This window comes from Sus scrofa, chromosome 2, assembly GCF_054392235.1.
Source record: "Sus scrofa isolate SSC_HxYL_T2T_F1_AM1 chromosome 2, Sscrofa_HxYL_maternal_Yorkshire_Landrace_v2.0, whole genome shotgun sequence".
NCBI classification, from domain to species: Eukaryota; Metazoa; Chordata; class Mammalia; order Artiodactyla; family Suidae; genus Sus; species Sus scrofa.
The window spans coordinates 22026333-22051705 of record NC_139384.1 but is presented as its reverse complement, the minus strand read 5'-3'; the positions used below and the strand labels follow the sequence as shown (position 1 = coordinate 22051705).

Here is a 25373-nt window from a genome sequence, read left to right as displayed (position 1 = left end):
ATCTATTTGAAGTTCTTTTTAACTTGATTTGAGCTGTGGCATAGGTTGTAGACACAGCTCGGATCCTTTGTTGCTGTGGCTGTGGTGTAGGTTGGCAGCTGTACCTCTGATTTGACCCCTAGCCTGGGAACTTCCGTATGCTGCAGGTGTAGCAATAAAATAAAACAAAATAAAAATAAAATAAATTAAAAAATGAAGTCCTAAAATAGGGCCCAAACAGTTGTGGCCATTTGGTGGGCTTTTTGGCTTTATTTCCCCCTTGGAATAAGAGCCTGGGGTCAGATGTTCTCTCTGTTTCCATCATACTTAATATACTTGCTCATCTAATCATTAGAAGACTCTTTTGACAGGAGTAGTTTATTTGTACTTTATCCTCTGCTTTATCCCTACTGTAGTAAGTCTTAATCGTCATCTTAAATTTCAAATGAGAGAAAGGTGTTCACTTTGAACATTATGAGTTGAAGAAACTGTCTTACGTTTAATAATCATGTTATTTGTTCACTTTCTAGAACTCTTCCTCGTGGGTACTATATAACATGGCCTCATTTTACTGGAGAATAAAGAATGAGCCATATCAAGTAGTAGAATGTGCAATGCGAGCACTTCACTTTTCTTCCAGGTAGGACTCCTCCCCTTCTGGACTTCCTGATTTTCCATGTAACTCAGCACTGTTAAAGAAGCGATACCTAAGAAAACCACAAGAAGCAGCATTGTGTTGTGCTTACATTCTTCCCATCCCTATTCCCAGAAATTAGTCCCATTCCAAAAATGATAGATATCAAAGAGTTCAAAATGATAATAGCATAATATACTTCTGATTTCTATTAAGGATAAAAAATATGTAATGTAGATGCCCTCTGATTCACTTAAGACTTGAAAGTAAGGACCTTGACTAGAGAAACTATGATAAATTAAAATTTTCTCAAAGTAAATTTAAGCCCTAGGTATAATCTAAAATCATAAAATCTCTGCCAGACCTTATATTTATGGCAAAATTTGTAGGTATCAGATTGAATAAGCATCATCAATTATGTAAAATTGAACATTAGGATTTTCTTAAATTATTTTCCCCATTTATAAGTAAACTCAAAGTTATTTTCTTAAGCTCAGTAATTTTGAATGTAATTTCCCCTTGTCAGGTAGTTATACGTAATTGTAGAGCACATGTTTTTTTTTTTTTCCTAACATCTAATTATGTCTCCTCTTTTAGGCACAATAAAGATATTGCCCTGGTCAACTTGGCGAATGTTCTGCACAGAGCACACTTCTCTGCTGATGCTGCTGTCGTGGTCCACGCAGCTCTGGACGACAGTGACTTCTTCACCAGCTATTATACTTTAGGAAATATATATGCAGTAAATACAACTTTTTGTTTATGTGAACAAATCCAGTTGGTATTTTTTCTTTTCCTTCCTCCCTCCCTCCCTCCCTTCCTCTCTCCCTTTCCCTTTCCCTCTCCCTCCCTCCTTTCCTCCCTTCCTTCCTCTCGCTCTTTCTTTTTTTCTTTCCCTTTTCAATAAAAAATACCTTTCCCCCTCTGTGGTCCAAACATGAAAAAGGATAGAAGTGAAGAAATTACAGGATAAAAACTTTTATGACAGTAATGAATTATAAGTGTCCTAGTCTCTTGACAAAAAAGAAAATAGTTAAATTGATAGGAATGCAGAGTACCCCTCTTAAGATGGCAGTACTTCCAGTTGAGCCGTCTTATATAGTGTTGCTTCATGTTATGGAGATTTGGCCACTGATTGAAATAATGTTCACTGTGTGAGACTTGGTGTGATTTTGTAAATCACTAGAGGGTTTGGACACATGCAGCCAGGCTAACATTTTTCTCCTTGCGTTTGTGTATGTGTGTGTGTTTGTTTTTGTCTCTACAGATGCTTGGGGAATATAACCACTCAGTGCTCTGTTATGACCATGCTTTGCAGGCTAAACCTGGGTTTGAGCAAGCTATAAAGAGGAAGCATGCTGTTCTGTGTCAGCAAAAACTTGAACAGAAATTAGAAGCTCAACATAGGTAATTGGGAGAAAAAATTTCACTGCATAAGCACCATAGAACCTTAGGTTAGACCTGTGTAGGATATCAGTGTTAATTTGTTCATTAGAATTAAGAAAAAACATCTTTTCACTACAGCTAGCCCTGTCCTTTTTCTCCAAATCCAGGGGGTTTAGCACAAGTCAGTGTTTATGTAAAGGATTCCAGGATATAGAGAATGTTAATAGTAAATGCTGTCAATCAGTTTTTTTTTTTTTTGAAAATCAGATCTTGACAATTTGGATCATCAGTTACTTTTATCAAGTTAGATGGAGGGGGTACTGCTGCCAGATGCTCAGTGATTTTATTGATTACATCTTTATTTTTATAGCGTACATTGTCAGTAAATCACTTGCATGTGCTATACTTTATCTTTCTGCCCTTTAACTCCTAGGGCTAGGCTATTGTTATGTTGGTTTAGTGATGTTGAGAGATTCTTTGGCCCCCATTTTAATCCGACTTGTGTAAGTTGTACAGTGATGGAAATCTATTGTACTTGGTTCTTGTAGTTTACATACTTAATTTAAAAATATACTGTATTTAATTCTGTAAATAATAGTGCCAGTAAAGGAATGTCACATAACTCAGAAGTGAATTGTTCATCTCTATAGAATTTGCCTTAATATTTTCAGTCTACTTGAATTATTAGAGAATTATTAGATACTTATTAGAGATTTATATTTCATTAAATTTTTATATTTGCCTATTTTCCAATCTGTTTAAAAGCCTAATGTAGTGGAAAGGAAAGAATGACAGCTTATTTATGCCTGGCTTCTGTTATACCTGATCAGAGCTTGCCCTGGCTGAACTTCCTCCAGCATTATACTCTTATACCATCTATACAGCTTCTAAATCTCCACATGTTTACAGTATAATAGGCATTAAGATTTTTGTGACTAAATATAACCAAGCAATACCAGGTGATAGGAAATATTCCTTCCTAAGCAAAGTTTCTGTGATTTCCGCCCCCCCGCCAAATCTGTAAGCCAAGGAACCAGAGCATAAGAGCAAGGTTATGTGCCCTTTTCTCTTAACCTTGTCTGTAGGTAGAAGCAAAGGAAAAGATGAAAAGGAATATTCTACAAAGGTCTTGAATGTCCATGGTACTAATACAATCTTTGTGAAGAAAAATAGTGTTGTTAAATGCGTAAAGCTTTATAGTGTACTGATATGTATTTTTTTTTCCACCGGAAAAGTCCAACATACCATTTAATGTCATTAATTGTGGTTTATGGGAAGAATTTCACACTCACCTTTTGCTCCCAAATTTTAATAAAATAATAGCATTTATTTAGCTCTATTATTCTTAAATTTGTGGTACAGTGATTGTGTGTTAAAAGGAGAAATTGAACAATTTTTCCTGAGAAACAGAAAATCAGTGCATTTAAGCGGGTTTAAAAATTCACAATTTTAGAGCTTTGTAACATTTCCTGGTATTAAAAAATGTTAAGATCCCTCCAGCGAACACTGAATGAGTTGAAAGAATATCAAAAGCAACACGACCACTACTTGAGACAGCAGGAGATCCTAGAAAAACATAAGCTGATTCAGGAGGAGCAAATCCTAAGAAATATCATCCATGAGACTCAGATGGCAAAAGAGGCACAATTAGGTAAGTGCTGACTCCAGGCCATTGAAGACAGGTTAGGAGCGGTTCTAGTGTGCTTTCTTTACTTTCACACTTCGAATAGCCGGAAAGCTGTGTAAGGTGCACTTCTGGCTTCTCTCAATCTGAAAATGAAATTCTCACTGTGGGTGTAGCAACAGGCCTGGGAAACTGGTTTGGCCATTCTAGCTTTTTTAAATTCACATTTTAAAGTAAAAAACAAATCTTTTGTGTCTTGGGAGTCTTAAGAGTTGTTTGCCCTCTGTGGCTTACCTTTGGTGCTTCTCTGACTTTAAGTATGCATATCAATCTCCTGGAGATCGTCCTATTTTATATTTTTTTTATTACTCAAATGAATTTATCACATCTGTAGTTGTATAATGATCATCACAATCCAATTTCACAGGATTTCCATCCCATAACCCAAGCACATCCCCCCACCCCCAAAACTGTCTCCTCCGGAGACCATAAGTTTTTCAATGTCTGTGAGTCAGCATCTGTTCTGCAAAGAAGTTCAGTCTATCCTTTTTTCAGATTCCACATGTCAGTGAAAGCCTTTGATGTTGGTGTCTCATTGTATGGCTGACTTCACTTAGCATGATAATTTCTAGGTTCCTGGAGATCTTCTTAAAATGAAGATTCTGATTCAGTAGGTCTGAGGTGGGGCCTTAGATTCTGCTTTTCTAACATCTCCCATTTGATGACTGTTGCTACTGGCCTGAAAACATTTGTGGCCCTACACCAATTTGACACAATTCTAGACACACCCTAGAAACAAAGCATACACACTTTTCAGCCAGCACTGGCAATGAGGCCAAACAGTCTTTTTTTTCCCTTCTTCCGTTAAAGAGAAATGTTTTATTTAGAAGTAAGATTTTAGACTAGAATTTGTCTCAAGCAAGAAAGTAATTAACAGATTACTTTCAGGGGATTCTGAAATCCTCCCCCAAGTTTTACACAGTATTGTGTCTGTGCACAATTTTTTTTTCTGAGACGAAGGTGTATAGCTCTAATTAAAATCTCTTAGAGTCTGTGACCGAGAAAAAGAACTACTGGTCTATAGAAACTTGGTTTTACATGATATCAATGATTTGGTTGTCTCCAGAATGTTTCATTTCTGATTAAACCCTATGGGAGCAGATAGCAAGCAGTACAGCTTGACCCAAAGAATAAATGAATAGAATCCTTCCTTCTCCCATGATAAATATATTGGTCTGTACAGCCTCTTACCCTTTGGACCTTAGTTGTGACCATTTAAGTCCATCTTAAAATTCACCTGACAAGTCTTTGCTATTTTAGTATAAAGAGTTATGTTCAGTCCTGGGAATCATTTATTCAGTACTAGAATGCAACCAGAGTTGTTTTTTAGGGTTTTTTTTTGTCTTTTTATCTTTTTAGGACTACACCCGCATCATATGGTTATCCCCAAGCTAGTGGTCAAATCAGAGCTGCAGCTGCTGGCCTGCGCCACAGCTGTAGCCACACAGGATCCAAGCTGTGTCTGCAGCCTACACCACAGCTCTCGGCAACATCAGATCCTTAACCCACTAAGCGAGGCCAGGGATTGAACCCATATCTCATGGTTACTAGTTGGATTTGTTATCACTGAGCCACAATAGGAACTCCCAGATTTCTTATATATAAATTTGAAATAGAGTTATGAAGTATATAAAGCAAATTCTCTCCAAAGAGATGGGCAAAGTCTTAAAACCATTTAATCAATAAATTTTACAGGAGTTCCTGTTTCAGCTCAGCGCATTAAGAACCCAACTCGTATCCATGAGGATGAGAGTTCAATCCCTGACCCCACTGAGTGGGTTAAGGATGCGGCTTTGCTGCAAGTTGTGGCATAGGCCTCAGATACATCTCAGATCTAGTGTTGCTGTGACTGTGGTAGGCCAGCAGCCACAGCTCTGATTCAGCCCCTACCCTGGGAACTTCTATATATATATGCCACAGGTGAGGCTGTAAAAAGGAAATAAATAAATTAATTAAAACAAACAGTTCAAGTTTAAAAAAAAAACAGATTTTACAGTCATAGAATGTAATTGCCAGAAGATATCTCAGTGATTATTTAGTGGAGTCCCTTTGTTCTATAGGTGGAGAAACTAAAGCTTCTTTAGAATGATTTAATTTAATTATCCATTTATGAGTTTTCCCCTGGATAAGTACCCCCTCTGCAAGTACTCTGCCAGGCTCTGAAAAATACAAGGTGATACTACATGATGTAGACTAAGAGAATCATTTGACACTGCTGATCTTTCACATCAATTTTAATTTACTTTCTTATTTCAGGAAATCATCAGATATGCCGTCTGGTCAACCAGCAGCACAGTTTACATTGCCAGTGGGACCAACCTGTGCGCTACCATCGTGGCGATATCTTTGAAAATGTGGACTATGTTCAGGTCTTTTTCTTAATCTCTTCCAGTTCTTAGAAACTTTGGCATATCTAAGAGTAGTATCACTCCTCCGATTAATTCCTTGTATATTTGATCTCTAAAATGAATGACTGTCATTTAAGTTTTTTTTTTTCTTTTTTTTGTCTTTTTGCCATTTCTTGGGCCACTCCCGTGGCATATGGAGGTTCCCAGGCTAGGGGTGTAATCGGAGCTATAGCTTCTAGCCTAGGCCAGAGCCACAGCAACGCGGGATCCGAACCGTGTCTGTCACCTACACCACAGCTCACAGCAACGCCAGATCCTTAACCCACTGAGCAAGGCCAGGGATCGAACCCACAACCTCATGGTTTCTAGTCGGATTCGTTAACCACTGCGCCACGATGGGAACTCCTCATTTAAGGTTTTGAGTTATCGTTTATGTTTAGGAAGTCAGATTTTTAAAAACATTTTTAAAATTTTTATTTATTTATTTACTTTCTTTTTTGGCCTATGGAGTTCCCAGGCCAGAGATCAGATCCAAGACTTAAACCACAGCTGTGGCAACGCTGGATTCTTTAACCAACCCATTGTGCCATGCTGGGGATTGAATCTGTGTCCTGGCACTACAGGGACACTGCAGATCCGGTTGCGCCACAGCGGGAACTCCTAGGAAGTCAGATTTTATGGAGAGTAGTCGGTTACCCATGAATGACATTTCTATTTCCCAGAGTATTAGCTTTGTTTGTGTATTCATATGTGTTTGATTCTTTTCTTTACCATGAAAGACTACAAGGTTGATACTACATGAAAAGTCAGAATTGGTCTATAACTCAAAGCCTTCACATCCCCTTTTAACTTATTTGAGTAAGACCTATAATTTAAAATTTGGGAAAGAGTAGCCATGCTCTTTCCTGAAGTCAACAGTCCAGTTATGTTGCTTCAACCAAATACATCAACAAAATGAACAACAGCAAACTTTTATTAAGCACCATTGCTAAGTACATGTTTTTCTCTCTTTCTTTTTATATGTCCACACATGTAGATACACACACTTAAAAGTCCTAGCCTGTCTAGTTAGGAAGAAATAATGCGTAAATATATAATGATACCAGATAGCGTGTAGCTGATGCTGATATGGAGAGTAAGCACAACCAGAGTTCCAATTATCATCCAAAAGGATACTGGTAATAAAATAACATTTATCGAGTCTTATAGAAAACCCATCATGTCCTAAATCCTAGATATTGAAACTTCCAGAGATAAACAGTTAATATAATTGAGGGATCAGGACAACTTTGATAGGAAGACAAGCCATGAAAAGTCAGAACTCTTTAATCTGGAAAAACCAGTACTGCATTGGTAAAGAGTAAGAACCAAAAATTAAGAGGCTGTTTAGGAGGAGAAGTAGTAGTAGAGACCAAAAGCTTCCTGTGATTTTTGGGAACCAGCTCCTAGCAATATCCTGTGTTTGATTTTCAAGGGTAGTAAAGGAAGAATAGACATGCCCTCTGGAACTGTAGCTTCCCGTCTTAAATCCAGGCATTTTAAGGGGGAAGAGGGGAATATTTAGAAATTAAATAGACTGAAACCCAATGTAACTTTAGATATAATGGTCTCAAGACAGACCATTTGGAAGACTGCCATGCACCAGTGTAGCTTCCAGGATTATATGTCCATAAATTTTATCACCACTATATAGTGAAAGAATCTATTCCTATTCATAAAGGTATAGAGCTACAAATTCATCATATTCATTCCTTTTTCTCATGTCTTTCCTACTCCATCCATCCTAGTCCCATTCTTTTTTTTTTTTTTTTTTTGCTTTTTAGGGCTGTACCTCTGGCATATGGAAGTTCCCAGGCTACAGGTCGAATCGGAGCTACAGCTGCCAGCCTACACAACAGCCACAGCAACTCAGGATCTGAGCCGCATCTTCGACCTACACCATGGCTCGTGGCAACACCAGATCCTTAACCCACTGACCGAGGTCAGGGATCACACATGCATCTTCATGGATAGTAGTCAGATTCATTTCCACTGAGCCATGACGGGAACTCCCTAGTCCCATTCTTTTCTCTAACAAGATTTCAGAAATATGCAGGAACTGTGGTTATCTTGTGAGAATGTCCAATATTACTGTGCCTTGGTTTGGAGGAAAGGTGTAAATATTTGAAATTAATTGTACTGTCGTCTGTAATGCCTAAATGATAGCCGTATGTTAAACTCTCAGAACCTTTAAGCACACAGATTTTATAAAGTAGTGATCATTTCAGTCTAGATAGGGGAGGAGAATAATGAATCACACCTCTAATTCAGCTAAACGTTGAACCTAAAACAAACTAAATCCTAGAAAGGAAGTTGAAGGAAAACAATCCATGCTATTTTCCTCGTACATCAATGGCTTAGTTGACTGAAAGTTGCTGGCTATGCATTATCTATGAGAGAATACTCTTGGGGCATGGTTCTGAAAATTAAAAGATATTGTTGCTTTTTTACTGACCTACTTTGTGATTTCTTTCTGATTTTGAGTATTCACTAATGTTTTGGGGTTGAGTTAAAATTTTAGTCACAACTCCTTTTCTGCTTCCAATTTGATTGAACTTTTCATTTTCTAGTTTGGTGAGGATTCATCAACCTCGAGTATGATGTCTGTGAACTTTGATGTTCAAGCAAATCAGAGTGATATCAGTGACTTGGTCAAGTCTTCTCCTGTAGCCCACTCTATTCTCTGGATCTGGGGCAGGGACTCTGATGCATATAGGGTAAGTTAAGAGGATGAAGGAGATTTCTCAGACAAGGTTTCTTAAAGTAGTGGCCCTCAATTTCACTGAGGAATATGGCCCGAGTTACTGTTCAGGTTAGTTTAGCAAGCACTTGTTAGACGAAATGAATGGCATTCCGCTAGGTGGTGGACAAGTAAGACACAGGGTCTGCCTTGAGTTCTTGCCAGTCAAATAGGGCAAATAGGCCCTTGAATTCAACTGAAAGCTGTGAGTATAATTACCAACCCTCACAAGTTTCTAAACTTGGCTGAGTGTATGCTTGTATATACTTCACTTATTTGATCAGTATTCTTTTATTGATCTCCCAACTGTGTACCAGGCTGCTGTTATATAAATATAGTAAAGAAGTTCCTTGCTCTGCTGGGGCTTGTCTTCTTGCAGAAGATGCAGATAATAAACAAGTAAATAAGTATGTATTTCTAAGCTAATACAGAAATAATTATATGTTAACCAGGGGGATACCAAGCTATGAGAACAGAAACCATGTTTCTTTTTTATTCCCTATTACATTTTTGGAAATTGAGTTTTTATTCTAACAGAATGAATACATCCACTTAGATTTTTCTTCATTTTTACAGCCACACCTGTGACACATGGGAGTCCCTGGGCTAGGGGTCAAATCGGAGCTGCAGCTGCCGGCCACAGCCATAGTCACACTGGATCCAAGTCACATCTGTGACCTATATCACCGATTGCAGTAGTGCCAGATCCTTAACTCACCGAGCGAGGCTAGGGAGCAAACCTGCATCCTTATAGACATTATGTCGGGTTCTTAACCCACAGAAACTATTTATAATATATATATTATATATATTATATAAATTCTCAAGTTTGAAAGATTTAGGATATAAGTTTAGTAAACTTCTAGTACATGTTATTTATATTTAGAAAAATGAAATTTTACAAATAAAATAACAATCGTTAAACTTTTGCTTTGGCAAAGAAAAGGTTTTATAAGGTGCCAGTTTTATAAGTGTATATATGCTTCCAGGTACAAGTCACAAACTCCACCTTAAATTGGCTGAAACAAAAGAAAGTTTACCTTGTATTACAGGAAGTCTAAAGATAGAGCAAACTTTGGCTATAGTTTATTCAGTGGTCCAGTAATGCCACTAGTGACCTATTTCTTTCATTTTCTTTAATTTGCCATCCCTGTATTCGTTCAGTCCCAAAGCCTGTCTTTCTTATGGTCATGAGGTGAAGCCAGCAGCAGCTGGAACAACCTGGTTTTTGTTTCTTTGTGGCATAAGAGACTAAGACGGGCTTTTCTCTGCCAGGAGCCCCAGTCAAACCTCTCCCTGTGTCTTACTTGCTCAGTTGACTTAGTCCTGCCCAACCCTGAACCAGTGTGTGGTAAAGCTGGTAGAATTACTGACTTAGGCTAATAATCTTCAGTAGAGAGAATATTGAGAATATTATTGAGTTTATCACAGTGTCTATATATATCTTAAAATACTAAATTATGGTTTGGTCATTTATATTCTTTTCAAAGTTCGTTTAGCATGTTGAAATATTGAGTCCAAAGAAATTTATGAGAAACTTTCTCTCTTTATTAGGACAAACAGCATATTCTGTGGCCTAAAAGAGCAGATTGTGCAGAAAGCTATCCTAGAGTCCCTGTTGGTGGGGAATTACCAACATATTTTCTGCCTCCGGAAAACAAAGGACTCAGGCAAGTGCTGATGGATTTGGCAAAGCACTTGATTCTGCATGATTGTCATCTGGCAGTTCTTTGAGAGCACCAGCCTTGGACTTGAAAGGTTAAGTCTTTATTTTGAAGTCATCCAAACTTTGAGAATATGAATCTTGTTCCTTTTTCTTGTGCCAGGATCCACGAACTCAACAGTGATGATTATTCTTCAGAAGAAGAGGCCCAAACCCCTGACTGTTCCATAACTGACTTCAGAAAAAGCCAGACTCTGTCCTACTTAGTGAAAGAATTAGAGGTCCGCATGGATCTGAAAGCCAAAATGCCAGATGACCATGCACGAAAAGTAAGGCTCGCTTAGGCTGGTGTTTATTGCCGTCCATTCTGGGTGACTTCACAAGCCTCATAGGTGCAGCAAAAAATTGATAGAAGGTAGTTTTTTAGCTGAAAGTTTATAAAACTGAAGGATAGAATTAAAGAATTAGTGTAATAATTAAGAATTAACTTAGTCATGCTGTTGAAAGAATGCCATTTACGTAGACAAATGCTATTTACGTAGACAACCAACACTGTTCCTCTAAGAGGGCTACAAAGATGAGTAATACAGAACTCTCTGTTTACCTAACAGAGGCCATTCTGACTACCACAGTTTAGCTTGGCATCCTCCATACCTCCAGAAGGATTTATACATTGAAGGCTGGAAGATTCCCTCTCCTTGGCCTTATCAGTCCTGCTCTGGGCTCATGTGAGGTCCTCAGGAATTTGTATGAATTTGATAACCCGCTTTGCAAACATTATAAATATGTTTTCTTTGGTTCATATTAGTTATATATAACCAGGAATGTTATCTTCTGAGTATAACCTTCCTGTATTAGACACCATTCCATGGATACAAATGATGAGAAAATGTCCTTTTTACAAAGAAAACAGACCGTCACAGTTACCGTTTTTGTTTTTTTTTTAATTTAAAATTATGAGCTTTTACTGCTTACATTCCACAAACATTTACTGAGGCAAAAAACATTAAACACCAGGCACTGTTTTGAGTGCTAGGAATATATAGATAAACAAACCATGATCCCAGCCTAAGAGTTGCTTATAGTTATATAAGCGCTGTAAGAATATAAAGTAGATTGAGAATCTGGTGCTTTGCCAGCTAGGAAGTAGCACATTTTAATTGCATCAGGTATTGCATGCTTTGTCTTCTGAATAATTCCCCACTTGGTTCTAGACACTTATGTTGACTTTAATGGGGAAATGATAGATCATCTTAATAAGTACGTAGTGTATATATCTTTTAACTTTTTTTTTTTTTTTTTTTGCTTTTTAGGGCTATACCCACGGCATATGGAGATTCCCAGGCTAGGGGTCGAATCAGAGCTGTAGCCACCAGCCTACGCCAGAGCCACAGCAGTGCCAGATCCGAGCCTCATCTGTGACCTATACCACCGCTCATGGCAACGCTGGATCCTTAATCCACTGAGCGAGGCCAGGATCGAATCCGCAACCTCATGGTTCCTAGTTAGATTTGTTTCCGCTGAGCCATGATGGGAACTGCTATCTTTTACCTTCTTCTAATAAAAGGAAACTAAGGCATACATATGAGCAGAGCAACACCTGTTGATATGTTAATGACTTCACGTTATTTATGTAATTATAAATATCTGTTCAAATTAGCTGTTCCTGAGGTGCTCAAGTAAAGACTGCCATCTATAGAAATTCTTTTCATGGCTTCCCTGTTATTTTCAATTGATTCAGTCTTCTTTTGATGTTTTCAGATTTTGCTTTCCCGTATTAATAACTATACTATCCCAGAAGAAGAAATTGGGTCTTTCTTATTTCATGCTATTAACAAGGTGAGTTGCCTACTTCAGACATCTGAAATTTAAATGCTCAGCAATTATAGGTTAAAATGCATTTATTAAAATTCTTTTTAGAACAAGTACTTTTGTATTTTTGTATTAATGAAGTGTTTGGGGTTTTTCAGCCAAATGCGCCTGTCTGGCTAATACTCAATGAAGCTGGACTTTACTGGAGAGCGGTAGGAAACAGCACTTTTGCTATTGCTTGTCTCCAGAGGGCTTTGAATTTGGCTCCACTTCAGTACCAGGATGTTCCTCTTGTGAACTTGGCCAACCTTTTGATTCACTATGGCCTTCACCTTGATGCTACTAAACTGCTGCTTCAAGCTTTGGCTGTCAATAGCTCTGAGGTGAGGTTTTATGTTTCTTTGTAGCATATATATTCTAAGTAATGATAACTTAAATTCAGAGTATAATTTGTATTTTTATAGAGAAGGCATGAAAAAGCTTATATGTTTTGTTTTTCAGAGTAGAATTTGCACATTTTGAGAGGGTATAAAACAGATTTTTGTTTTGTTTTATTTTTAATATGTTTATCTGTTTTTAAATGAATGAAGTTTATAAATTGTACAGTTAATTTTTTAGAAAAACATTTAAATAAGAATGACCTAGCTGTGAAAAATATACTGCCACATTTTTATGTCTGAAATATCTGCTTCTCATTTTGTCCTACTCATTACAGTATGCACATTGCTTAATATTATACTGTTTTACAACTTTAGTTTCTAGCTATCTTTATACCAACAAGGCCAAAGTACAGTTTAAAGGTTGTTTTGATAGGAATAGACAGGTAGATCAATACTCATGCCCTGAACCTCCCACATACAGTCCACAGAATCACATCACTGCTTTATGTTAATTCCATAGTTTCTTTTTTTTTTTTTTTCTGTCTTTTTGCCATTTCTTGGGCCGCTCCCGCGGCATATGGAGGTTCCCAGGCTAGGGGTCTAATCAGAGCTGTAGCTGCCAGCCTATGCCAGAGCCACATCAACTCAGGATCCGAGCCGCGTCTGCAACCTACACCACAGCTCATGGCAACGCCGGATCCTTAACCCACTGAGCAAGGCCAGGGACCGAACCCGCAACCTCATGGTTCCTAGTCGAATTCGTTAACCACTGCACCACGATGGGAACTCCCATAGTTTCTAAAATATCATTTCTTTATTTTCATATTTTAACATCTCTGAAATAAGGATTCATGTTATAGTTGATGATATTTAGGTTTAATGAAATGTAGTTGTAATAAATATACAATTAAATTGCCTTTATACTTAGTGTCTAAATCTTTCTGAGTTTCATCCCCAAAGAAACTTTTAGAAGAAGTGTGGATAATAGCTTAGATTTATTTGAAGTGTCCCAAATATGTTTTTTTTCAATAGTGGAAAAAAAAAAATGTTGGCTGCTAAGAGTTTCCTTTGAAATAGGCAAATTCACAACTGGATTTTAAGTAAAAGTTTACAATCACTGTTTTATAGCAGGCCAAGTTGTCAGAGAAGTACATCAAATATTTATCAAATGTTTACTATGCACCAGGTGTGGGTATAGCAGAATAGATGCTCTATATGGGATGTGATGAAGTGAGCACCCAAATGGAACACTCAGCACAGCTGTATTCCCTTGATACTTCTCATGGTTCATGTTTTTCTGCCACCAGCTGAGGCAATTAGGCAGTATTTGTCTGAAGACAAAAGAGCACCTTTAAAGATTAGTTGCCTTTCCATATTTGAAACTTATATGAAAATTTCAGATAAATACTGTGATACTACAAGAATAAAAAGATGAATCAATGAATCAATGACTATCCCCAAAATACATCTTAATCAGACCCTATCTCCTGTCAGATCCTATCAGCATTTGGAAATACTTTTTTTTAATTATTATTATTACTCAAATGAATTTATCACATCCGTAGTTGTATAATGATCATAACAATCCAGTTTCACAGGATTTCCACCCCATAACCCAAGCACATCCCCCCATCCCCCAAACTGTCTCCTCCAGAGACCATAAGTTTTTCAGTGTCTGTGAGTCAGCATCTGTTCTGCAAAGAAGTTCCGTCTGTCCTTTTTTCAGATTCCACATGTCAATGAAAACTTTTGATGTTGGTGTCTCATTGTATGGCTGACTACACTTAGCATGATGATTTCTAGGTCCATCCATGTTGCCAAAAATGCTGGTATTTCATTCCTTTTAATGGCTGAGTAATATTCCATGGTGTATATGTACCACATCTTCTTGATCCACTCCTCTGTTGATGGACATTTAAGCTGTTTCCCTGGCTTGGCTATTAAAAAGAGTGCTGCAGTGAACATCGGAGTACATGTGTCTTTGCGAATCATGGTTTTCTCTGGATGGATGCCCAGGAGTGGGATTGCTGGATCAAATGGTGGTTCTATGTTTAGTTTTCTGAGGCATCGCCATCCTGTTCTCCACAGTGGTTGCACCAATTTACAATCCTATCAAGAGTGTACTAGGGTTCCTTTTTCTCCACACCCTCTCCAGCACTTCTTGTTTATAGACTTTTGGATGCTGGCCATTCTGGCTGGTGTAAGGTGGTACCTCATCGTGGTTTGGATTTGCATTTCTCTGATCATGAGTGATGTTGAACATCTTTTCATGTGTTTTTTGGCCATCTGTATGTCTTCTTTGGAGAACTGTCTGTTTAGCTCTTCTGCCCATTTTTGGATGGGGTTGTTTGTTTTTTTTGGTATGGAGCTGCAGAAGGTGTTTATAAATTTAGGAGATGAATCCCTTGTCAGTTGATTCGCTTGCAAAGATTTTCTCCCATTCTGTGGGTTGTCTTTTTGTTTTGTTTAGGGTTTCCTTTGCTGTGCAGAACCTTTTCAGTTTGCTTAGGTCCCATTTGTTTATGTTTGTTTTTACTGTCAGTACTCTAAGAGGTGGATCTGAGAAGATGTTGCTGTCATATATGTCAGAGAGTGTTTGGCCTGTGTCTTCCTCTAAGAGTTTTATGTTGTCTGGTCTTATATCCAAGAGCATGGTATATCTTTCCATCTATTTGCATCGTCTTTGATTTCTTTCATCAGTGTCTTATAGTTTTCAGAGTACAGGTCTTTTGTCTCTTTGGTTAGGTTTACTCCTAAGTATTTCATTCTTTTGGATGTGATGGTAAACAGGATTGCTTCCCTAATTTCTCTTTCTGCTCTTTCATTGTTAGTGTGTGGAAATGCCGTCAATTTCTGTGTATTAATTTTGTATCCTGTGACTTTGCCAAATTCATGGATGAGCTCCAACAGTTTTCTGGTAGAGTCTTCAGGGTTCTCTAGGTATGGTATCATGTCATCTGCAAATAGCGATAGTTTTACTTCTTCCTTTCCAATTTGGATTCCTTTTATTTCTTTTACATCTCTGATTGCCGTGGCTAGGACTTCCAAAACTATGTTGAAGAGTAGTGGCGAGAGCAGACATGCTTGTCTTGTTCCTGATCTCAGCAGGAATTCTTTCAGCTTTTCACCATTGAGAATGATGTTCGCTCTGGGTTTGTCCTATATGACCTTTATGATGTTGAGGTAGGTTCCCGTTATACCCACTTTCTGAAGGGTTTTTATCAGAAATGGGTGTTGGGGAGTTCCCGTCGTGGAGCAGTGGTTGACGAATCCGACTGGGAACCATGAGGTTGCGGGTTCGGTCCCTGCCCTTGCTCAGTGGGTTAAAGATCTGGCGTTGCCGTGAGCTGTGGTGTAGGTTGCAGATGCGGCTCAGATCCTGCGTTGCTGTGGCTCTGGCGTAGGCTGGTGGCTACAGCTCCGATTCGACCCCTAGCCTGGGAACCTCCATATGCCGCGGGAGCTGCCCAAGAAATGGCAAAAAGACAAAAAAAAAAAAAAAAAAGAAAAGAAATGGGTGATGGATTTTCTCAAAGACTTTTTCCACGTCTCTTGAGAGGATCATATGGTTTTTATTCTTGAGTTTGTTAATGTGGTGTATCACACTGATGGATTTGCAGATACTGAAGAACCCTTGTATCCCTGGGATAAATCCCACTTGATCATGTTGTACAGTCCTTTTAATGTGCTGTTGGATGCGGTTTGCTAGTATTTGGTTGAGGATTTTTGCATCGATGTTCACCAGTGAAACTGGCCTGTAGTTTTCTTTTTGTGTGGTATCTTTGTCTGGTTTTGGTATCAGGGTGATGGGGGCCTAATAGAATGAGCTTTGAAGTATCCCTTCCTCTGCAATTTTTTGAAATAGTTTCAGAAGGAGAGGCATTAGCTCTTCTCTAAATGTTTGATAGAATTCACCTGTGATGCCATCTGGTCCTGGACTTTTGTTTGTTGGGAGTTTTTTAATCACAGTTTCAATTTCAGTTCTTGTGATTGGGCCATTCATCTTTTCTATTTCGTCTTGGTTTAGTCTTGGAAGATTGTACTTTTCCAAGAATTTGTCCATTTCTTCTAGGTTTTCCTTTTTATTGGCGTGTAGTTGCATGTAGTAGTCTCTTAGGATCCTTTGTATTTCTGTGATGCCCGTTGTTACTTCTCCTTTTTCATTTCTAATTTTACCGATTTGAGCCCTCTCTCTCTTTTGCTTGGTGAGCCTGGCTAAAGGCTTCTCAATTTCGTTGATCTTTTCAAAGAACCAGCTTTTCGTTTCATTGATCTTTTCTATGGTTGTCTTTGTTTCTATTTCATTGGTTTCTGCTCCTCTGATCTTTATGATTTCTTTCCTTCTACTAACTTTAGGTCTTGTCTGTTCTTCTCTCTCGAGCTGCTTTAGACGTAAAGTTAGCAGCTTGTTTACTTGAGCTTTTTCTTGTTTCCCGAGGTAGGCTTGTATTGCTATATAAACTTTCCTCTTAGAATGGCTTTTGCTGCATCCCATCGGTTTTGGAGTGTCGTATCTTCGTTGTGGTTTGCTTCTAGGTATTGTTTACTTTCCTCTTTGATTTCTTCAGTGATCCATTGGTTGTTTAGTAGCATGGTGTTGAGTGTCCACGTGTTTGTGTTTTTTGCCGTTTTTTTCTGGTGGTTGATTTCCAGTCGTATAGCGTTGTGGTCTGAAAAGACGCTTGATATGATTTCAGTTTTCTTAAAGTTGCCGAGGTTGGATTTGTAGCCCAGGATGTGATCAGTCTTAGAGAATGTTCCATGTGCACTTGAGCAGAATGTGTATTCTGTTGCTTTTGGATGGAAAGTCCTCTGAATATCTATGAAGTCCATCTGGTTTACTGCATCACTCAGGGCCTGTGTTTCCTTCTTGATTTTCTGTCTGGTTGATGTGTCCCTTGCGGTAAGTGGGGTGTTAAAGTCCCCCACTGTTAGTGTGTTCTTGTTGATTTGTCTTTTTGAGGTTGTTAGCAGTTGCCTTGTATATTGTGGCGAACCTGTGTTGGGTGTGTAGATATATAAAATTGTTATATCTTCTTCTTGGATTGATCCTTTGATCATTATGTCGTGACCGTCTTTGTCCCGTAACATAGTCTTCATTTTAAAGTCTCGTTTGTCTGATACGAGTATTGCTACTCCAGCTTTCTTTTGATCCCCGTTTGCATGAAGTATTTTCTTCCATCCTCTCACTTTCAATTTGTATGGGTCCCTAGAAGTGAAGTGGGTCTCTTGAAGACAGCATGTATTTGGGTCTTGTTTTTGTATCCATTCAGCCAGTCTGTGTGTTTGGGTTGGGGCGTTTAGTCCATTAACATTGAAGGTAATTATTGATATGCGTGTTCCTATTGCCATTTTCTTAATTGCTTTGGATTTGTTTTTGTTGCTCTTTTTTCTTCCCTTCTTTTCTTGTTCTCTCCTCTTCTGGTTTGATGACTATCTTCAGTGTTGCCTTTGAGTTGATTTGTCTTTGTTAGTGTATCAATTGTAGATGTTTGGTTTGCAGATATTCCGAAGTTGTGATATAAGAGTCTATATGTATGTGACATTGTTTTAAGTTGCTGGTCTCTTAATTGCACGTTCATCTCCAGCGTCCTGCGTTTGTACCCACCTCTTCTCATGATTTCTGATTTGGGGGGCATCATTGTGCGTGGATGCTTTCGTCTCTTTACTGTGTGTATACCTTTACTGGTGAGCCTTGTCATTTGTGGTATTTTTGTTTCCTGCTGCTGTCTTGTCTTTTCTGCCTAGAGAAGCTCCTTTCGTATTTGTTGTAAGGCTGGTTTAGTGTTGCTGAATATTCTCTCAGCTTTTGCTTATCTGTGAAGGGTTTGATTTCTCCTTCAAATCTGAATGAGAGCCTTGCTGGGTAGAGTAATCTTGGTTGGAGGTTTTTTCCTTTCATCACGTTGAGTGTATCATGCCACTCCCTTCTGGCCTGCAGTGTTTCTGCTGAAGGATCTGCCGATGATAACCTTTTCGGGGTTCCCTTGTATGTTAATTGTTTCTTTTCCCTAGCTGCTTTCAGGATTTTCTCTTTGTCTTTAATTTCGGTCCGTTTGATTAAATATGTGTCTTGGTGTAGTCCTCCTTGGGTTTATTTTACATGGTACTTGTTGTGCTTGCTGGATTCGAGTGAGTGATTCCTTTCCCATGTTAGGGAAGTTTTTGGCTATTATCTCTTGGAATATTTTTTCTGTCCCCTTCTCTCCCTCTTCTCCTTCTGGCCCCCTATAATGCGGATGTTGGTGCGTTTAACGTTGTCCCAGAGTTCTCTGAGACTCTCTTCATTTGTTTTCAGTCTTTTTTCTCTTTTCTGTTCCGCATCCGTAATTTCAACTAATCTGTCCCCCACCTCGCTTATTTGTTCTTCTGCCTCCTGTATTCTGCTGTTGGCTGCTTCTAGTGAATTTTTTATGTCAGTTATCGTATGTTGCATCTCTTCTTGTTTACGTTGTCTGTCTTGTGTCTCTTTGGTCAGTGTTTGCTGTAAGCTATCCATTTGGTTCCAGTTTATTTCCAGTGTCTTGCATCATCTTGAGCATCAACAATCTAAGGTCTTTTTCCTGGAGGCTGAGAATCTCCTTATCACTTAGCTGATTTCCTGGGGTTTTTTCTTTCTCCCTCCTCTGAGTTATAGTTCTCTGTCTTCTCATTTTTGTAGGTTTTTGGTGTGGTGACCTTTTTACAGATACTAGAGTTGTAGCCTGTCTTACTTCTGGTGACTGCCGCCCTTGTGGCTGAAGTCGGTATGGGGGCTTGCTGTAGGCTTCCTGATGGGAGGGGCGGATGCCTGCCCACTGGCAGGTGGAGCTGATTCTCATCCCTTTGGTGGGTGGGGCTTAGTGCCTAGATGGGATTAGAGGAGGTTGTATGCCTGAGAGGTCTTTAGGCAGCCTGTTTACTGAGGGGCGGGGCTGTGATCCCACCTGGGTTGTTGTTTGCCCTGGGGCTTCTCAGTGCTGACTGATGGATGGGGCCAGGTTTCCCCAAAATGGCCACCTCCAGAGAAAGGCATGCTGCTGAATATTCCCGAGAGCTTTGCTTTCAATGTCCTTTCCTCACAACCAGCCACATTCAGCCCTGTTTTCCCAGGATGTCCTCCAAGAACTGCAGTCAGGTTTGACCCAGATTCCTATGGAGCCTTTGCTTTGCCCTGGGACCCAGTGCATGTGAAAGTCTGTGTGCACCTTTTAAGAATGGGGTCTCTGTTTCCCCCAGTCCCGTGGAGCTCCTGCACACAAGCCCCACTGGCCTTCAATGCCAGATGCTGGCTCCAGGGGCTCTTTCTCCCAGTGCCAGTTCCCTGCACGTGAGAGTGTGATGTGGGGCTGAGAGCTCTCACTCGTGTAGGTGAGTCTCTGTGAACCAGTTAGTTTCCAGTCTGTGGGGCTTCCCACCCGGGAGGTGTGGGGTTGTTTATATCATGTATTTGCCCCTCCTACCTGTTGATGAGGCCTCCTCTTTGTCTTCTGGAGTAGGATATCTTTTTGAAGGTTTATGGTCCAATTGGTTGAAGATTGCTCAGCCTTTAGTTGTGAATTTTGTTGTTTTTAGTAGAGAAGTTGAGCTTCAGTTTTCTATTCTGCCATCTTAATCCCATCTCCTGCCTGGGAGCTCCTCTAGCTCCTGCCCTTGCCCGTGGCGCCAATGTCTTCATCAGCCCATCCCTTCCACAAGGTAGATGGGGGCATCATCCTGTCCAGACTGTGTCCTGCATTTGGGTGTCCTGCCTGGACATACTTCATTATAAGCCTCTCTTCTTTGCAAATATTTCATGGTGTTGTAACTGTACTGGTGACTTTTTCTTGCGGACCGTGTGCAGAGCATGTGGAAGTTCTCCAGTCCAGGGATCAAACCTGTGTCACACCAGTGACCCAAGCTGCTTCTGGACAACACTGGATCTTTAACACACTGCACCATCAGGGAACTCCTGTACTAGTAATCTTTAAGACATTATTCGTTAAAAAATTGGGAGTTCCCTGGTGGCTCTTTGGATTAAGGACCTGGCATTGTCACTGCTGTGGCTCTGGTTGCCACTTTGTTTCAGACTCCCTCCCTAACTCAGGAACTTCTGCATGCCACAGTTGATGCAAAAAAAATTTTTTTTATTGCTACATAGTTTTTATAGCCATCAGTTTAAATGATTGTATAAGTTTTCATGAATTGATATATCACAGCTTACTTCTCTGTTGCTAGACATTTAGGTTGCTGACAGTGCTTAGCTATTATTAGTAATGATTTTATGGATAATATCGTTTCTGTATTCCAGATAATTTTAGCAATGATTGCTAGCAGGGTAATTACTGGGTCAGTAAAAAAATGAATATTTTGATAGCTTTGATCCAAAATAACAATCTACAAAAAGATCTGGGGCAATACATATTGCCATAATCAAAATGTATAAATATTCATTTCACTTATGTTATCATCAGGAGCAGACAATTAAAATAACTGCTAACTTTTATTGATTGTTTACTAGACCTAGGCACCATAGAAAGCACTTTACATGTAATAACTCATTTAATAACTGGTAAGAACCCTGTTAGCTAAGATTTACCCATTTGATAGAAAAAAGAAAGCCAGAAGGATTTACTGAAAGTCATAGAGCTTGGATTTAATCTCAGAGAGATTGGCCATAGCATTCACACTGTTTATGGTCAAGTCACACTGCTTCTGTGTTAACATTTGTGAGACAAATTAACTTAAAAAAATTTCACTTCTCTGTTGTAACATAAATTTCTTTATCTTTTTAAAAATATATTTTATTGTATTTTAAAGTAACAGTTTATGTAGGCATTTTGTTAGAATTTGGGGTTTTTTATATGAACTCTTTATACAGTAAAATCTTTAACTCCATCTGTCGTGTTAAAAATATTTTCTCTTTGCCTTTTTATCTTAGCTCTTAAAAATTACCTTAAATTTTTCCATCTTTCCCTTTTGATTTCTAATGTTAGGTTTAAGATGTCCTTATGAGAAGTTTTGGGAAAAAATAGTTTTATCTTATTTTTGTTTTTTTATGGTTTGTCTTTAAATAGTTGAGACTGAAACATGCAAATATCTTTTCCTCTGTTGTCTTCTAGATGTTTTATAGTTTCAGGTTTCACTTTGAGGCCTATTATCCATTTCAAGTTAAATTTTCTTTGTGATGTGAAGTAGGGATCAAAGTTGTTTCATCCAGGTTCATATCCACATGGATATCCAGTTGTTCTAGGACCACCTCTTGAGAATACAATACTTTCCTTATTGAATCACCTATCACCTTTGCTCTCAACTCCAGGTTCCTTTATCTGGCAGCTTAATTTACATTTCCACTTGAATGTCCAAAACAGACTCTAAGACTACAGGCCCACACTAAGCTCCTTAACATCCTTCCAATTTGTTCTCACTCTTCCCCATTTGAGGAAGTAGTAAAGCCTGTAGCCCAAGACAAAAACTTAGAGTCCATCCTTTATACCTTTTTCCTTCTCCCAGTGCAAGCTCAATCTGTTAGCCAACCTTGCTGATTCTGTTTTTATAATACCCAGAATTTCACTATCATCCTCTCCACTGCCGTCTTATCCAGACTATCATTATCTTATATCTAGATTATTTCAGTAGCCTCCAAACTAGCTTCTTAGCTCTTTGCCTTGGTCCTCCTACACTCTATTCACAATGCAACACTCAGGGAAGTTCTTATTAAAAGTCAGATGTCATTTGTTTGTTCAAATCTCTACAGTGACTCTCCATGTAACTCAGAATATGAGACAAGAATTTATAATGGTGTAGAACATTCTCCATTCTATAATGGTGTAGAACATTCTCCATTCTCCGTGACATTCTCTAGTTTTCTGACCCTCATCTCCATGAGATGATTCCTTTGGTCATTCTGTTCTAGTCTCACTTGCCTCCTTGCCATTCATGATATTTCCTCAGGGCCTTTGCATTTTCTGTTCTCTCTGCTTAGAATGTTTCACCCCCACTAAGATAGCTTCCTTATAGCTGGCTCCTCATCTCCTTAAAATAATTTTACAAATATCGGGAGTTCCCATCGTGGCACAGCGGAAACAAATTTGATTAGGATCCATGAGGATACAGTTTGGATCCCAGGCCTTGTTCATTGGGTTAAGGATCCGGAGTTGCCATGAGCTGTGGTCTAGGTCACAGACACGGCTCGGATCACCTGTGGCTGTGGCTATGGCGTAGGCCAGCGACTACACCTCTAAATCTCTGATTCAACTGCTAGCCTGGGAACCTCCATATGCTGCAGATGTAGCCCTAAAAAGACAGAAACAAACAAATACAATAAAATGAAAAAATGTTACAAATAGCAGCTTCTCGGTGAGTCATTTCTTGCTACTCGAAATGGCACTCTCTTCCGCACTCTCAGTTCTTCTTATGTCTCTTCCCTCCTATACTTTTCTGCATCCTGTTGCACTCACAGTTGTGTGACATCCCCACAATTGTGTGACATGAGACTATTATATCCACTAAGGCAGAGATTTCTCTTTCTTATTTTCCACTGTATCCCCAGTGTTAAAAACAGTATTTGAAACATAGTGAACATTCAGTAATTATTTTCTGAGTGAATTCATGAAAATTATTTTTTTTCCTAAAATGCTAACCTGTTCATCTCAATACAAGATACTTGCACAACTGTCATTATAGTCATAGGGATAATCACCACACTTCGTTTCCTTATGGAAAATATAAAGACATTTTTGAAAACTAAGTATGGAATTTAATTTTATATCTGAGTGTGAACCACTAAGTAATACTTTAAATGTGATCTGAGAGCTTCTTAGATTAGGCGTCTTTAATCTGGAATATTTTGTACACCTTGCCTTGGTTACGTTGAGACATTTCTGATGACCTAATAACCTGAATCAAAAGCAAGTAGTTGATAAATTGTAAGCATTGCTTTCCATAGGGATACACTGTGCAGTTTGAGAATAAAACATTCTTAGAACTCTTAAAATATTTTTAACAGTAATAAGTAAGTGTAGAATAAATGGTTTGCACACAGCAGATACTAAGCATAGGTGTATTTCTGCTTAAATGATTTAAACAATACTTTGGGCTGCTTATAAAAACCAAGTCTCAGCAAACATTTGGAAAGTAGATTTTTTTTTTTTTTTTTTGGTCTTTTGTCTTTTTGTTATTGTTGCTATTTCTTGGGCCGCTCCAGCGGCATGTGGAGGTTCCCAGGCTAGGGGTTGAATCGGAGCTGTAGGCACCGGCCTACGCCAGAGCCACAGCAACGCGGGATCCGAGCCGCGTCTGCAACCTACACCACAGATCACGGCAACGCCGGATCCTTTAACCCACTGAGCAAGGGCAGGGACTGAACCCGCAACCTCATGGTTCCTAGTCGGATTCGTTAACCACTGCGCCACGACGGGAACTCCGGAAAGTAGATTTTTAAAACTATTTTAAAAAGCATCAAAAACATCAAATATCTAAAAATAAGGGAAGATGCATAAAATTTGTATCTTGATTACCAAACATTGCTAAGAGAAAGAAAACCTAAATAAATGCTGATATACATCATCATATTCATGGCTTGGAAGATTCGGTATTGTTAAGACTTTAAGTTCTTTTCAGTTGTATTTATAGACTCAGTTTGATTCCAAACACCCAGCAATCACATGTATATGTGTGTGTATTGATAAATAGATTCTAAAATCTACATAAAAATGGATCTAGGAGTTTTCTCTACACACAGTAATTAAAGAATTCACCTGCAGCAGCTCAGGTCCCCAGCCCAGCAGCAGTGTATTAAAGCATTCACCATTGCCTCAGCTGTGACCTATGCTGCAGATTCAATGCCTGGCTCAGAAACTTCCATATGCAGTGGATGCAGCCATTAAAACAACACCACCAAAAAGAATCTGGAGGAGGCCAAACATTTGGGAGTAAGGGGAAGGAAAAAATAGAGTTGGAAAGCTTTTATTACTAGATTTCAAGACTTGGTATAACTAAGTCCGTACAGTATTGGCACAGAGATACTTGAATGTATCAATGTAACACAAAACAGAAGTTAGAAATAGACCTCTGAGTATATGGTCACCTGATTTATGACAGAGGCACACCTGTAGTTCAGTGTGTGGCAGTACTTTCCGTTTTCCAATAAGTAGTAATACAGTACTTAGAAATCCCCTATAGAAAAAGAAATGAACCTTGATGTCCTATACAAGATTGGTTTAAGGTGGGTCATGTACCAAAATGGGAAAGTTAAAACAATAAAACTTCTTGATAAAAACATAGAAGAAAATCTTTGTTACCTTATGGTCTGCAAAGATTTCAGAAAGTACTCACTGTAAAGGAAAAAATATATAGGAGTTCTCTTGTGGATCAGTGGGTTAAAAATCCAATGTTGTCATTGCTGTGGCTTAGGTCACTCCTGTGGCACAGGTTCAGTCCCTGGCCTGGGAACTTCCACATGCCACAAGTGTAGCAAAAAAAAAAAAAAGGAAAAGGGAGGGAGGAAGGAAGGAAGGGAGGAAAGAAGGAAGGAAAAATGTATAAACTGAACTTCATTAAAATTAAGAATTTCTGTTTTATCAAAAGAAAAAAAAAATTTTAAACTACGGCTGCACCTGTGGTATATGGAAGTTCCTGGATGAAGGGTCAAATTGGAGCTGTAGCTCCAGGCCTATACCACAGCCACAGCATTGCCAGATCCAAACCACATCTGCGACCTACATTACAACTCATGGCAACGCCAGATCC

The 25373-nt window shown here is 38.8% G+C and overlaps 1 protein-coding gene across 6 annotated transcripts in view; it reads left to right on the top strand.

The window, feature by feature from the left end:
* TTC17 (tetratricopeptide repeat domain 17) overlaps positions 1–25373 on the top strand; it is a 153490-nt gene that overhangs the window by 41734 nt on the left and 86383 nt on the right. For all 6 annotated transcript variants that reach the window (XM_021083171.2, XM_021083170.2, XM_085011403.1 and 3 more), the window contains exons 6-15: positions 510–619; positions 1211–1355; positions 1881–2020; positions 3490–3650; positions 5940–6052; positions 8641–8787; positions 10365–10480; positions 10637–10802; positions 12235–12312; positions 12444–12668. In XM_021083171.2, the coding sequence (XP_020938830.1) occupies positions 510–619; positions 1211–1355; positions 1881–2020; positions 3490–3650; positions 5940–6052; positions 8641–8787; positions 10365–10480; positions 10637–10802; positions 12235–12312; positions 12444–12668 (1401 nt within the window). The remainder of the gene's footprint in view (positions 1–509; positions 620–1210; positions 1356–1880; positions 2021–3489; positions 3651–5939; positions 6053–8640; positions 8788–10364; positions 10481–10636; positions 10803–12234; positions 12313–12443; positions 12669–25373) is intronic.